The sequence below is a fragment of the Phoxinus phoxinus genome (genome assembly GCF_949152265.1).
Source record: "Phoxinus phoxinus genome assembly, chromosome: 10".
In the NCBI taxonomy this organism is placed as follows: domain Eukaryota; kingdom Metazoa; phylum Chordata; class Actinopteri; order Cypriniformes; family Leuciscidae; genus Phoxinus; species Phoxinus phoxinus.
In genome coordinates this window covers 4,442,002-4,457,563 of record NC_136885.1, presented here as the reverse complement: position 1 = coordinate 4,457,563, position 15,562 = coordinate 4,442,002, and the positions used below count along the sequence as shown (strand labels likewise).

The 15,562-nt window shown below is 39.4% G+C and overlaps 1 protein-coding gene across 1 annotated transcript in view; it reads right to left on the bottom strand.

Moving 5' to 3' along the window:
* Nucleotides 1-15,562, bottom strand: part of ascc3 (activating signal cointegrator 1 complex subunit 3) — a 264,538-nt gene that overhangs the window by 43,682 nt on the left and 205,294 nt on the right. The window contains exons 28-34 of the mRNA XM_079626050.1: nucleotides 13,854-13,999; nucleotides 12,448-12,568; nucleotides 9,306-9,448; nucleotides 2,924-3,061; nucleotides 1,310-1,430; nucleotides 1,102-1,234; nucleotides 22-147 (exon numbers count right to left, since the gene is read on the bottom strand). Coding sequence (XP_079482176.1) covers nucleotides 22-147; nucleotides 1,102-1,234; nucleotides 1,310-1,430; nucleotides 2,924-3,061; nucleotides 9,306-9,448; nucleotides 12,448-12,568; nucleotides 13,854-13,999 — 928 coding nt within the window. The remainder of the gene's footprint in view (nucleotides 1-21; nucleotides 148-1,101; nucleotides 1,235-1,309; nucleotides 1,431-2,923; nucleotides 3,062-9,305; nucleotides 9,449-12,447; nucleotides 12,569-13,853; nucleotides 14,000-15,562) is intronic.

The window sequence follows — 15,562 nt, the reverse complement described above, 5'->3', positions numbered from 1 at the left end:
ACTCAAAAGCACACGCTGTACCTCGGGTTCATGACCAGCCGGCGGAAGAAGTACGTCCAGGTGATGTAATCCATGGCGTCTTGCTTTGAGGCGACGGTTCCTGCAGCGATTTCTGCATTCAAGTGGTCGGAGAGGACGCTCAGAAGACTGAGGGAGACCGAGAGAAGACGCACACTTCTGTCAAAACTCAATCAAGTTCAATTCACATTTATTTGTAAAGCGCTTTTCACAATACACATCCTTTCAAAGCAGCTTTACAGAAAATACATGAGTCCACTTTACAATTTAGAGTGATCTGTTATCAGAGACCGTCTAAATTATGTATTTCAGAAATGTACATATACAAAATCACAGTTAGCTAAACGTATTAATTTAAACAATGTGATAATTTAATGCAGAAACAACGAGCTCATTGAAATAATGCATACTTGGTTTATTATTATTATTCTCCAAAGTGAATTGCATTTTTGAGGGCCTAAACATGCTCGAAAACTCACAAAACTTTGCACACGCGTCAGAACTGGCGAAAATTTACATCTGATATGGGTTTCAGAATTGGGCGGGGCAAAATGGCTCGATAGCGCCACCTATAAACGTTCAACGGAGTGCGCCTCCCGCTACATTTCACGTACGTGTATGAAATTCTGTACATACATGTAATGACCCAATACCTACAGAAAAGTCTCTTGGAGCGTAGCCCTAAACACAACAGGAAGACAGCCATTTTAAGCTTCCTCTCAGATTTTTGTGCAGTTTTTGCCATTTTCAGGCCTCGCACAGTTTTAATGATCTTTGTTTTTGTCTTGTTCACCAAACACTGTTGTCGTGCAAGTGAACGGCCAGAACACATTAAATATGTTCTGCTTTCAGTAAAAACGGTGTCGTGCTAGCGGCCCATAAGTTAATAACGAATGATCTTTGCAACAGAAGTGAATCAATCGAAACTAACTTTAGCTGGACAGTAACTTTATTTTGGAGCTGCTGTAAAGCCAAACCAATCTCTGTTACTGTAATTTCCTATCATCACTGTAAAGCTGCTTTGAAACAATATATATTGGTAAAAGCGCTATATACATGAAGGTGACTTGACTCGGTACACACCTCGACTCCACAGGGAACGGCTCGTACAAGAACTTCTTATAGAAGTCCTTCTTGATGTCATGCACAAGGATAACAGCCTTGCCCTGGTCATCGAACTGAGGCCGTCCCGCTCGACCCATCATCTGAAGAACATCTGGAATGGAAATGATAGAGATCAATGACACTCGGCAAACACACACACACACACAGATGTAAAAACAGATGTTACCTGTTATGGGGTAATCCACGTAGCGGTGGGTCTTCCCGTCATAGTATTCTGTGCCCTTCACGATCACCAGGTGTGCAGGGAAGTTAACGCCCCACGCTAGTGTGCTCGTCGCTATCAGCACCTTACACAGGACACACACGGACACGCATGGGGGAACTCACCAAATCACAGCTTTACAGTTTCTCATACAATCAGGGTTTGAAATGTACTTTTTCCACTCACCGGCCAATTTGGCTACTACATTTTTACGTTACCGGCCATTCAGAACTTCTACTAGCCAACAAAAAAGAAAGATTAACCAGATGAACTACGTCACTGCGTCATATTTCATACATTCATTTCTTATTCAAACAAAATTCTGTCATCCAGCCGTCTCCTCCCTTCCTCTTTCATCCTCATTACCAAACGTGTTTTAGGAGGACAGATCAATACAGCACAAAGAAAGTAGGATGCTGGAAAATAACAATGTCTTATCTGTTAACCAAATGCTGTTTAATCTTCACTTTTGCTTCATACAAATGAACAAGCGAGCCGTTATTTGTTGCGTAGTGACGTGTGTGTTCAAGTAAGCCAGATATGTGCAGATTCTACGCTGTAGTAGTTCAGTATTTGCACTAAATCTGCGCAGATTTGGCTTACGCGAACTTCCCCAGGAAAGCGAGTAAACATAATAAGTAATAAGTTCATTTCAAACCCTGCATATAATCCATATGTTTTTGGGAAGAGCTGAAAATATCCCCACTACAAGAAGATAACACTGAAGTACAGTAGTTATTATGAGAAATCAGAGTCGTTTCAGTCGACATGCTTGATATCAGCATCACACGTCAGTTACACAGGGTGATAAAGTGTCTTCCTGTGAGCATTTAATCAAACTGAATGCAAACTGATTTATAAGTACTCTATTCTAACATTTAAGCTACTTCAATAGTTATTTTTAACTTTCAAAGAATCCTGAAAAAAATAAATAAAACAAAAAAATTAATTGACTGTTTTCAACACTGATAATGATCAGAAATGTTTTTTGAGCATCAAATCATCATATTATACTGATTTCTGAAGGATCATGTGACACTGAAGACTGGAGTAATGATGCTGAAAATACAGCTTTGATCACAGGAATAAATTACACTTTACAATATATTCACACAGAAAACAGCTGATTTAAATTGTAATAATATTTCACAATATTCTTGATTTTACTGTATTTTTGATCAAATAAATGCAGCGTTGGTGAGCAGAAGAGACTTTTATCAAAAATATCTGTGAAATGTCTCTATAAACTGAACTTTTCCCATGCTAATCTGTTCTGCACCGCTCCCATATTGATGTGTGAAATATCACATTTGCATTATATCAACATAACCATTAATGTTTTTACAGCCAAGCCACTGAAGACATAAACCCATGAGAACAGCAAGAAGAACGTTTCGTTTGGATTTGCTCCAATAAATCGATTCATCACTCATAAAGACAGCAGAGGTGCTCCGTCAGTACATGCGTGATGCTTATAATCGCTCCGCTGACGGGTGTTTACCCAAACCTAGTTCCTACGTTCGATTTACTCCAAACCTTTGGGAATGAGTCTGGGAACGGTTGATCTGCAGGTCTCACCTGGATCTTGCAGTTGACGAAGAGCTCTTCCACGGTCTTCCTATCCCGCTCGTGAAGTCCTGCGTGATGCATCCCGATCCCGAACGCCAGGGTCAGCTTCAGGTTCGACTCTCTCGCAGTGGAAATGATATCGGTCATCTGACAAAACACACACATTTGATGGAGTTTTGGTTCCTTGCCACTGTCGTCTGGTCGCCATTGGCTTTTGGCTTGCTTATTTGTGGACATTTAGTTTAATATTCAACAATATTATTGATCTGCCTACATTGACACCATTATATGAGACCTGAACTGAGCCGTTTTTTTTCCAGGCTATATTTATTAATAACTTTTTTACAACAGAAATGAACCATCACTGAACTTACTTAAGCTGGACCGTGATGCTAATTTCTTCTAGAAACAAACTTTGCTGCATTATTTTCCTGTTATCTCTGTAAAGCTGCTTTGAAACACTCTGTATTGTAGAAAGCGCTATATATATAAAGGTGACTTGACATCGGCACTATGCACTTTAATCATAAAGCAACACACACAGAAGAGATGGAGATGTTAGGACAGTGGGAACACACGGAGGAACTGAGGAAGTGCTGTCGGCTGTCAGTCACACCGCAGGAGCTCGAGCCGTTACACGCTTCAGCAGAGAAGCAGCGGGACGCCCCGTATATCACTGGAACACACAGCCGGGATGCTGGAGCCATCAGCACACACACACTATCAGCACACACACACACACACTATCAGCACACGCACGAGCCTCACAGGCCGTCTGAAGATGAATGCTGATTTATTTACATACTCTCAACATTGTTCCAAAGCCGTGTGCAGTTTTTCCCACAATGGAAACACAAAAAGAGAAATTTTAATTAAGCTGTTTTCCACACAATAGCAGTTCTACACACACACGTTGGGTTTTTATGTTTTATAGGGACTCTCTATAGACGTAAATGGTGTTTATCCTGTATGTCTCTCCTCTTACACAAATAATTAAACCTACCCATAACAGAACACTTTATGCGTTTTCAAAAAAACATAATTTTGTATGATTTATAAGCTGTTTGTTCTCAAGGGGACCAAAACAAAAGGAAAAAGAAAAAAGCCACACACACACACACACACACACACACACACACACACACACACACACACACACACACACACACACACACACACACACACACACACACACACACACACACACACACACACACACACACACACACACACACACACACACACACACACACACACACACACACACACACACACACACACACACACACACACACACACACACACAAGTAGGCCAAGGCTATTTTATTTTGGTATGCAGTCTAATAAAAGTTAATCAGAAAATTAAAAAAATGGTAGAAGTAACTTCACCCGTTTCTGAATATTAGTTTAAATGTTGCAAAAATCACAAACATGACCATTCAAATTAAATATTGAATAATATTGAAATATTGAATGATGAACATAAGCATTTCTCTGCCAGCTGTACGATGTGTTTAATCCCACAAAATGGTTTAATAAAGGGAGTTCTGATCTTGTGATTCATCTTTATATTATGTATATATTATATAATTTATAAATATACTGCCCAATGAAATCCAAATCATTTTTTACTGTACCAGTGTTTTTCATGAAGCATTAGTCTTGGCTTATGACAATGAACACATTCGCGGCACAGTTTCTCGGCCGCCACAGAATTAAATTAGTAAAAGACACAAGGCCTTGAAATATAATGCACCGCTCTAACGAAAGCACAGTGAGCACTTTTTACTGAATCGGCCCTTTTTTGGACCCTTGGACTTGGCAAATATCCCGATGCACACAGCCGTGACGCACAACGGAAATATGTTATAGACAGTATATATAAAACAGAAACTGTAGAGCATGAGCATGCAAAAAAATAAAAAATAAAATAAGTTTCTCATGTGCGCAAGGATAAGTCTTTATATATAAATTTTTTGCAAAAGTCCCTTTAGGGCCTCCATAATAAGTAAAGTGCAACGTAGAATATTTTGTAACAGAAAAATAACAAACAATAAAATAAGAATATATATATATTTTTTTAAGTGTCTAGTGTCTCCATTAACTTAATGTTGTGTTTCTGCACTGTGTGTAAATGAGTGTAAGTGAACCTGAGCGACAGCACGATCTCGCTTGCTGTCTGCGGTGCACAAGCACCAACAAGCTCTGCATTCACTGAACTAATGCATTGATTCGTATGATTATGATTCAAAACCCACTGTGAATGCACCTTTTCAGCTGTGCTTGTATAAATGACTTGCAGTCCGAATGGATTCAGTCTGGGGTCGTAATCTGCGAACGGTGACCTCTGCACTACACCGTAAACTGCAGTTTGCTGACACGAACGAGTGCATGTGTTCAAGAAAACACACTGAAGATGTGTTTCCGCTCTTGTAACATAAGAGTGTGTGTGTGTCATGCGTACACTATTAAAGAAATTATCACCTCCGTAAGGCTGCAATTTTTATGTGATTACTTTGTGATTGGGATGAGAAAACCGAATAGCTCTCTAATCGAGTGCTTTGAAAATATTAGCACACATCTGTGACGGCGAGCTGTTTGTTCACATCTTGAAATGATCTGAAGGCATGCAGTGGAACGGAAAGAGGAATTAAATGAGAGATGACACAGGCTTTTGCAGCAGAGCCGTACTGTAATCTCAGATACAGAGAGACTGATACTGACTGTGGAAGAAGAGAAGAGGGAACGAACGACAGGAGAGAGTACAACAGTAGCAAAGCAGAGGAACCGAGGAATGCTAATCGCAGACGAGACCGAAGCTGTCGTGAATAACTCTCACCGTCCACGAGAAACATCTGCAGGCCTGAACAATACAGCTTTCTCACAACTGACTTTTTCTAATGTTGTGGCAGTCATTTGATAATCACATTAATTATGAACATTTTCCACGAGTGCTTCACAACCACAAATCCTCATTATAATTGTTTATTTTATTTTCAACAATATATCTATTGTTTTATCTTTTAAAACCTACTTTTTGCCTGAAAAGTTTGGGTGCTTTATCTTTTAAATGAAAGGCACTCAGATTTAAAATTTACCGTAGGTAACACTTTGTAATAAGGTTGTATGTGTTAACATTAGTTATATGTATTTGTTACCATAACTCATACCAATTTTACATTTGAACATTAGTTAATGCATTAGTTAACAGTTAGGAATAGCATATTTATCAATTTAAATTAACCTAGATTAATAAATGCTTTAAAGTAGTGGTCATTGTTATTAAAAGTTAACTATGTTATTAAAAAGCAATTGCATTTACTAATGTTAAACAGGAACTATAATGCGTTTATACATGTTCTGTTGCTGTTTGAGAATGAAAACGCTCTGCAAAGTCACACAGTTCTTCTCTATATCAGTGTGAGTGTTTCTGAACTCCTGAAACGCCTCCATTGTAGTCTTGAGTTTCTTCCAGGAACGAACACGTCACATTACACCACGGGCTGTTTAAATACTCGACTCTGATTGGCTGGAAGGTGTGCAGTAAAACCGTTTAATGCACAGGTAGTTCCAGTCAGTTTGATTACAGTTCGAAATTAATCCGCTACTATAAACATTGGTAACCATAGTAACACAGTTACACTTGCAAACAGAGTGAGAGACACATATGAACAAGTTTATTTAGGTTTATTTACCCTTTTCCATGTCTAACTTCACGATAAATGGAAATGTGGAGTTTAACATCAATTAGTATAATGATGAGTAAAACAATCCCCTATCGAAATTTCCAACTGTTTTATTTTTTTGTTTTCATTTAATTTAATGCATTTCAATAAATGTAATGTGTCTTTATATAGTAATCGTGGTTAGAGACGCCGGTTTTATTTCACACTCTACATAATTCATTTAAATAAATGACATGATTAGTTCAAATAAAGATTGCCTTGTCACTGTCATTCATAAATAATTTTAAAGGAGAACTCCGGTCAATTTTAACATTGAGCTCAATTTTTAGTAAATTTGGAGTGCTGTCAATACAGAGAACAACGACAAAAATCGGTGTTGCCTACACTGTGTTATCCTATTTTTAAAATTTGCACCCTATTGACTTGAATGGGGCACGTTTTAAACCTGCTTTTATCCTCTTAACATATTTGATGTGTCATTACAAGTGCCCAGCCATGTTGAGTGATTCCTTAGTTCCGCAAATACCTGTATTTAGTTCCTGTTTTCGGTCGAAGTCCAAAGTAGTCGATTGTCGAGTTCACGCGCGTGATCATAGGTAACTAAACCTATGCGCGTGAACTCGACAATCGACTACTTTGGACTTCCACCGAAAACAGGAACTAAATACAGGTATTTGCGCTGGCTGATAAAACATCATTTTTATTCATATCTTTCTCATCTACTGCAGTCAGATTCACTCGTGTTCACTCTGAAGGAATCACTCAACATGGCTGGGCACTTGTAATGACACATCAAATATGTTAAGAGGATAAAAGCAGTTTAAAACGTGCCCCATTCAAGTCAATAGGGTGCAAATTTTAAAAATAGGATAACACAGTGTAGGCAACACCGATTTTTGTCGTTGTTCTCTGTATTGACAGCACTCCAAATTTACTAAAAATTGAGCTCAATGTTAAAATTGACCGGAGTTCTCCTTTAAAGCAACGAGGGGAATGTAGACTTTAAAGAAGAGACGCACAGGTAACTCGCGCACGCATCTCTCTCTCTCTCTCTCTCTCTCTCTCTCTCTCTCTCCTTCTCTTTCAGTTCTCTGTCTCTCTCTTTTAATAATGAATTTAAATAGATGTGATAATTCATTCAAATAAAAGCAATCCGATGGCTCTACTTTATTTAAAGCGGACGGAGTGCTAGAACTAACGAGCCGTAACTTAAGAAAATAACCGTCATTTTTACCCGTCTGTTAAAAAATTACACAGTTACAGCTTTAACTTGTTTTAACTTGGCAAATAACCAAGGTATAAGCGGGATAATCCACGGCTAGCCATGCATTAAAGGATTTTAATGCACGACGTAGAGGCGAAGAACCACCCGACGCGAAGCGGAGTGGATTATCCCTTACATATTCCTCATTTAAATAATTAATGCGCAGAATAAATGGGCGGGGCCTGGTTGAGTTAGTTAGTAGTGTGTTAAACTGGCGGTTATGGAAAGGGGCGGGACATTTCCCAAACACACTCGAATCCCTCGACCAATCACAACACAACTGATTCTGATTTTCAGAAGGAGGGGCTTATAGAGACAGGAAGTAAACAAGCGTTATTGACAGACTGGGACGAGAGGAGATTAAACAATGGAGAATATGAGAAAATAATGTGTTTTTGAACATTCCAGCATTAAAACCTGTTCCAGTAGAGGCCAAAAACATAATCACAAGCCAGTAAAAAGGCAAACTATGGCCTCTATCATATATCATATTTAAGTTAAAATATACAACATTGCGTTATTCCCTAAAAAAGTAACAAATTATGTTACTTAGTTATTTTTTATGAACACATTTGCATAACGCTGGGTTTGCTTGCTTGTTTTTTTTATTACAAGTTCTATTCTATATTTTGCAACTATAAAGTCCCTTTCACAACAGAAACATTGTGAGAAAGCAAAACTAGTACTACAAAGATCTCGCATGCTCACACTATGCCCTTTCATACACCCGCCGCAATGCAGCGCCTGGCGCAACACGAGTGCGTTTTGCTAGTTTCAGCCTGACTACAGGCGGGTCCAACACACACACACACACACTCTGCTTATTACACACACACTCTGCTTATTAAATGTAAATGTAAAATATTCATATTGTGTTTCATAAAGATATGGTGGAATCCGGCTTGTCCAGTAGATGGTCTGCTTGCTTTAACACACACACACACACACTCACACACACACGCACACGCACACACACACGCACAAGATCCGCTTCCTTGCTAGAGAAGCGTTGAGTTTTTCCGCTGGCAAATTCCTCCATGTAAATAGTGGATCCGCCATGGCGCCAACTGGCTTTTAAAAGGAATGGGAGATGAGACTCTGATTAATTTATTTCATGTTACACCCAAAACACACCCATTACTCATAAGAGAATAGAGAAAAATTTTTTAGACCACTTTTCCCGTCGTTAAACTAGCAAAAGTGGATTCGGACGCACTAAGTGCACTTGCGCCTAAAAATAGGGCCCTAGAACTACAACACCCATATCCTGCTCACACAACATCCTATTCCCATCCCGGACTCTGTCAACACGGGTGGAAAAAAAATTTACATGCACTACTTTTTAAAAAATTTTTTGTAAATTTAGAAAGAATTGCATTAATTTAGCCATTACTTGAAAAAGCCATCTTAAGTAAAAGCACTGTAGAGGATGAACTCTGACCTCTCTCTCATCCTGGTGGAGCCACTGTTTGGGGTCATCTTCTGTAGCCAGAAACGCAATGAGGTCCAGCGCCGTGAGCCGCGTCTGCCGGCGCGAGGACACAAATATGAGGACCGGTTTGGCTGGAGAATGTGTGCGAATGGCTGCAGGAAAGTGGAAATAGAGAAGAGGCAAAATATAAATGCATCAATCAAAATGCATGAAAAGCCAAAAAAAACAAAAAAAAAACAGCATAATACAAAACAAATATAAAAAAAAACAAGAGGCAATAAAAATGCAAGATGATAAAAAAAGTAACATTTTGGTAAAAGTACAAAAGATTAATTTGTCTCAAGTTGCTTTCAGGCAAGTCAGTTCACCTGGTGACCTTCCATTTTATGGGTGTAATGAATGGTTTGCTGAAAAATAAAAAGATGTCGGTCTTTAAATAATAAAAACGTCTGTCAGTATTGTAGCCGTCGGCAGCAACACACACTGCAGTTTATGGAGCTGTCGTAATTGGAGGAAGAGATTTGAAGTGCTCACACATTTGGATGCAAAATATGTTTGATATACGATTATATTTTATTATATGTATTTTTGATATATACGAATATGCTTCGTATTATTGCGCTCCCATTCTAATCCGCCAAGGCGTGCCGGCACTCGTTCACCGCAGTCTGCAAAGCTGAACATACATTCGCTCGCTGTCAGTAAAATCCTTATGCGAAATACTTGCATGAATTTGTAAAATGTACAGGTGAGTATAAACGCTACGATGTAAGTTGTGCTCTGAGGGAAACCACTTCTCAAACGCATTAAACAACACACACATCTGACAGCAGGGCAAGCCATGATTCAGTTTGAAGCACGTCATATATAAAACACGTCTCATGTTTCAGACTTGAACTACGCACCTATCCGGCAGAAGCTCACTTTCACTATACAGTGTATCAATATAAACGATATTTCCCAATCCTAAGGGGAAACTCAGAGTTTGAAATGACATTCTGCACACAGTGTTAATTCAAACAACACTGTATTCGACCCGCACCAGCAATCTTCAGTATGTGTACCGTTACACCCCTAGTGCTGTGAGCTTTATGCTGAACGTCACATGACCAAACAGGAAAACAGGTCTCCATGCATCCGCTTGTGAGAGAAAGTGTTAGACAGTATAAACTGATGACGATATCTATGGACTAACCTATCCATTTCTTTTAAAGGTCCTGTTCTTCGTGATCCCATTTTTTAAACGTTAGCTAGTGTGTAATGTTGCTGCTAGAGCATAAATAATACCTGTAAAATTATAAAGCTCAAAGTTCAATGCCAAGCGAGATATTTGATTTTAACAGAAGTCCCCTTTCAAAGCCTCCAGCGAACGGCCGGTTTGGACTACATCCTCTACTTCCTGCTTTAATGACGTCACTAGATCAGTTTTTTGACTAACCTCCGCACACAGGAATACACACAAAAGTGGCCGTGGTCTTGTTGCGCTCCTACAGAGAAGAGGAAGAGTTGCGTTTGTAGAGTTTGTTTGTCGCCATGTCGTCGAGACGCTGTTATTTTCATCCCGGAGTCAGATCACCTTTACAGTAACACTTAGCGCAGGCATCTCCACGTTACGGTAAGAGGCGTGACCTTTCCGGGCAATGTGCGCTAAGCTGCTGTCCAATCACAACACAGGAACCGCTGGCACAATCAGAACTCGTTACGTATTTCTGAAGGAGGGACTTCATAGAACAAGGAAGTCATCAGCCCGTTTTTAGGACAGTGAAAACAGCGGTGTACAGATAAGACATTTTGTGAAAAATACTGTGTTTTTTTACACGCGAAACATGAACACATGTTATATTGCACACTGTAAACAAAATCAAAGCTTCAAAAACACAGGAAAAACGGGACCTTTAATTGTTGGTATTTTATTCAGTTAAAAAATAAAAATGTTAGTGAGAATAAAAAAAATCGATACCAATCTGCATATGCAATGGACATCGGTTATGCTATTATCTTTGTTCGCTCCTTTTAAAGGGGTCATGACATGTTTTTTTTAATTTTATTATTATGTTCCCTTAGGTGCAATTATAGTATTATTATAGTTTTTTTTTTACAAAAAACTGTTAAAATGTAGTGATTTATGACCCTTTCCCACCCTGTTTCTCATCCTCTGATTCAAACAGTCTGTTTTGGGGGTGTTTCCCCTTTAAGAGTTCAGTGTTTGAGCAACAGTTTTCTGGCAAAGCCAGCATCATTTTGGGATTTGTTCCCAAAACAGTCATCCTTCAAATGGACTGGGACGTCCGCAAAAAAATAAAGTGCATCCATTTTTCCCCGACGACTGGATCTTTCGCAGCGTATTCAAAGATGTTGTTTGTCCACAGCCAGGAACAGCACATCTGCGGCATCGTAATTTCCCTGTACACAGACCCACTCGCTGTCCGTCGACTGAACACTTGTGAGGCGCGCAGGCGCGACAACGATACGAAATGAGCGTAGTTGCCTTGCGCTTTAAGCGTAGTTGTCTTGTGCTGGAGGCGGTCATATGCAAACGCTGGTACGTCACTTCGTACCGTGACGTCACTTCTTACCATGGATCCAGAACGAGCTGTATTTAGAGCTTGATTAAATAAATGATTCGTTTATAATGGGGAGGACGTCTTAAGCTATGAAACTTGCAGGACGTTTTAATGGTACAAAGACCTCTTATATACCAAAAGATCAAGGCAAATTTGGTTTCTCATGTCATGACCCCTTTAAGGTATCTTGAGTAAAACGGCTTTATATTTGACGAAGGACATACAAAAGACCTAAAATCTCCAAAACTGTTTGCCAGGATTGTTTTTCAATAGCATATTTCAAATCATCAATAAAATTTGACAGCAATAAAACAATTTTTTTGCACAAATCAAGAAAAAGGGAATTCTCAGAAGTAGAAGTCAACACTGTTGGGTAAAATTACTCAACAAATATCATTTTTGTGCTCCTTTTTTGTGAATTTCCAAATATATTGTAGCACAAATGAGATTTGAGGACTTTAGATTTACAATTTGGGTCACACAAATGTATCGTTTAGAACACTTGTTGAGTAAATTATTACACAATTAAATTGTTCTGCATGAACTTTTCCCTTTAATGTGTGTGTGATGTTACTGTAGTATCGTACCCTGGAAGACTGGTTTGTTCATGCTGGCCATACGAGGGCAATAATGTTGCCCAGGAAAACCCTGGATGTGAACCTCCAACGGCACAGGGCGAACCGAGGGCCGGAAATTAAACAGTCCCACCTGGAAAACACACAGACAGATGAATAAGGACCGTGCCACAAAACAGGGCCAGAAAGTGAGAAGACACAGAAAGACAGTAATAAAGAGAGAGATGGAGTGCCCAGCTGGCTGTGTGCCTGACAGAGTGGCCCATCTGGGGGTAATTACAGCCCGTCATTGTCCCCTGTCCCACAGCCACGCTCTCACACAAGTGGCCCGGGCCTGGGTGCGTGTGTGCACATATTTAAAGGCCTGGATAATGGATCGGGCAGCTAGAGAGACGCCTCAGTCCAAACAGCACACGTCAGATTTATGGAGACCCCCAGCCCTTCCTTCCCCGTCTGTCTCGCAGGGTGACATTTCAGCAATAGTAAAACAACGTTTACATAACCACTGCTGTCTGCCCTGATGCTGCTGCATGCTGGGAGACGGGTGCTGGTTATTTATAGACCCTCGCGCGCTCATGTGTGCGGACACATACACGTATAAACGCAGAATGACTGAACGGACGGCTATCTGTAATGGAAACCGGAGGAAAATGATGGTGCAGTGTTACAGATAATTCCCTTTTGACTTCATCCCGTATCATTATGGGGGAAAGTGAAGCATGATTACACCGAAACGAGACCCATTAATTACATTCAACTCTTAAAAAAAAAAAAAAAATCAGGAATTTGGACGCCAAGATTTCTTGCTTGGTCTGAATTGCCGTGAATCATATGCAAATCCGAGAAGAGGAAGGAGCACTGATCCCGAAAAAATATTAATTTGCCTGTATATAAAGCCTATGGACGGCCTCCAAAAGAGATTTGGATATCGCAAGTCTTGCATCAAATGTAATAGATAGAGATGTGGCGTTGGAAGGGTGTGTATGTTGAAGCTGAGATGGTTGTGTGTTGTGATGTTGGAAGGGTGTGTGTGTGAAAGTTGAGATGGTTGTGTGTTGTGACGTTGGAAGGGTGTGTGTGTGTGTGTGTGTGAAAGTTGAGATGGTTGTGTGTTGTGACGTTGGAAGGGTGTGTGTGTGTGTGTGTGTGTGTGTGTGTGTGAAAGTTGAGATGGTTGTGTGTTGTGATGTTGGAAGGGTGTGTGTGTGTGTGTGTGTGTGTGTGTGAAAGTTGAGATGGTTGTGTGTTGTGACATTGGAAGGGTGTGTGTTTGAAAGCTGAGATGGTCGTGTGTTGTGATGTTGGAAGAGTGTGTGTGTGTGTGAAAGTTGAGATGGTTGAGTGTTGTGACGTTGGAAGGGTGTGTGTGTGTGTGTGTGTGTGAAAGTTGATGGTTGTGTGTTGCAGTGGTTTGTAACCTGTCCGATGCCCAGCCAGTCGGCTAGATCGCGAGCATTAGCCAGCGCTGTAGAGAGTCCCACCACACGGACTGGTTTTGAGGTGTGCGATGAGATAAAGTTGGTTCTGGACACAATGACCTCTAGAACCGGCCCTCTGTCCTCACCTGTGAAGGCAAACGAAACGCAAAGACTGTAACAATACCATTTTTATACACTATTATTAGAAATTATCTACTGGCTTTTTTTGGAAAGGTCCTGCTCACACATGAACCATGATCTCTCTTATGTAATTTACAAGTTGTGGTGAAACTCCAGATTTGAATGTTGTTTATATGTCTATGTGGTGTTATTAATCTGCTTTAACACACACCATGTGTAAATTCATAAGTCGACAGCATTGCTGAGTATTTTCTGCTTAAAACTGCAGTGAACCAAAGACAGTCTCAAAAACACGGTGTGAAATCGCTGGTGTTTCTGACGTCACACTACCTTGTAACCAATCAGATCAACGTGTGATCGTCAACCAGTGGATCTCTGAGTGAGTGAGTGAGTGAGTGAGTGGAGGCGGGGCTCATTTGCATATTCATAGAACTGCGTATCCTAAATGAAGCAAGCGTGTAGAGTTACATTCAAGCTATTTTAAGGCATGAAGATTTAGTTTCAAGGAAAAAAAAATTTAATATTGATTTTGGTGATCAAAGATGAGTTTTAAGGGATACAATGATTGACTATAGGAGGACATGGTAACACTTTACAATAAGGTTCATTAGTTAACATTAGTTAACTACATTAGTTAACATTAACAAATAATGAACTGCACTTATACAGCATTTATTCATCTTTGTTAATGTTAATTTCAACATTTACTAATACTTTATTAAAATCTTGTTAACATGAGTTAATGCACTGTGAACTAACATGAACTAACAATGAACTGCTTTATTCATATTAACTAACATTAACAAAGATTAATAAATACTGTAACAAATGTATCGCTCATTGTTAGTTCATGTTAGTTAATACATTAACTAATGTTTAATAAATGAACCTTATTGTAAAGTGTTACCGAGGACATTAAGACTGTGTGAAAAGTGCTAATGATTATATGTTAATAAAAGGATGTTCATGAGTTAAAGCAATCGTGTCTCCTCAGAAGACTTCATATGGTCCTTTGATGCCATTTTTAACTAATTTGAAGTTTTGGTTGTGTGGCCAATAGACAGGCAATTTAGTTTAAAGTTACATGGTGCAGATTTCAAATAATATTTATGAATTTTGTGTTGTGTGTGTGTGATGGCATTTCAGTTTTTGTTTAAAACTAAAATTTCACTTGTAGCGTTATAATCAATTACTACAATTGTTCGCATTGTGAGCCTAGTTTTATCTGACATGTATATAAGCATTAATGTAGGTCTGGATAAAATAATAAAACTGATGCAGGCCTGTTGAGAACAGAACTCCTTTATGTCCTGAATTGTGTGTACCAAAAAAATTCATCCTTCAAGAATAAAGTGTCTCTTTAATCAGTCTATTAAATCAAGAACCTCCCACACGTGTGTAAATACATGCAGATACTCGTGTGTATAGGGGTATTATCATCTTATCCAACTGCACACGGTCCAGGACTGAAGCTCATTTATATGAAGGCCCTTGACTTTAACACATTGCAGCTTTACTACATAGGCAAACATATATGTGGACACCTGAACACCAGACTCATATGTGCT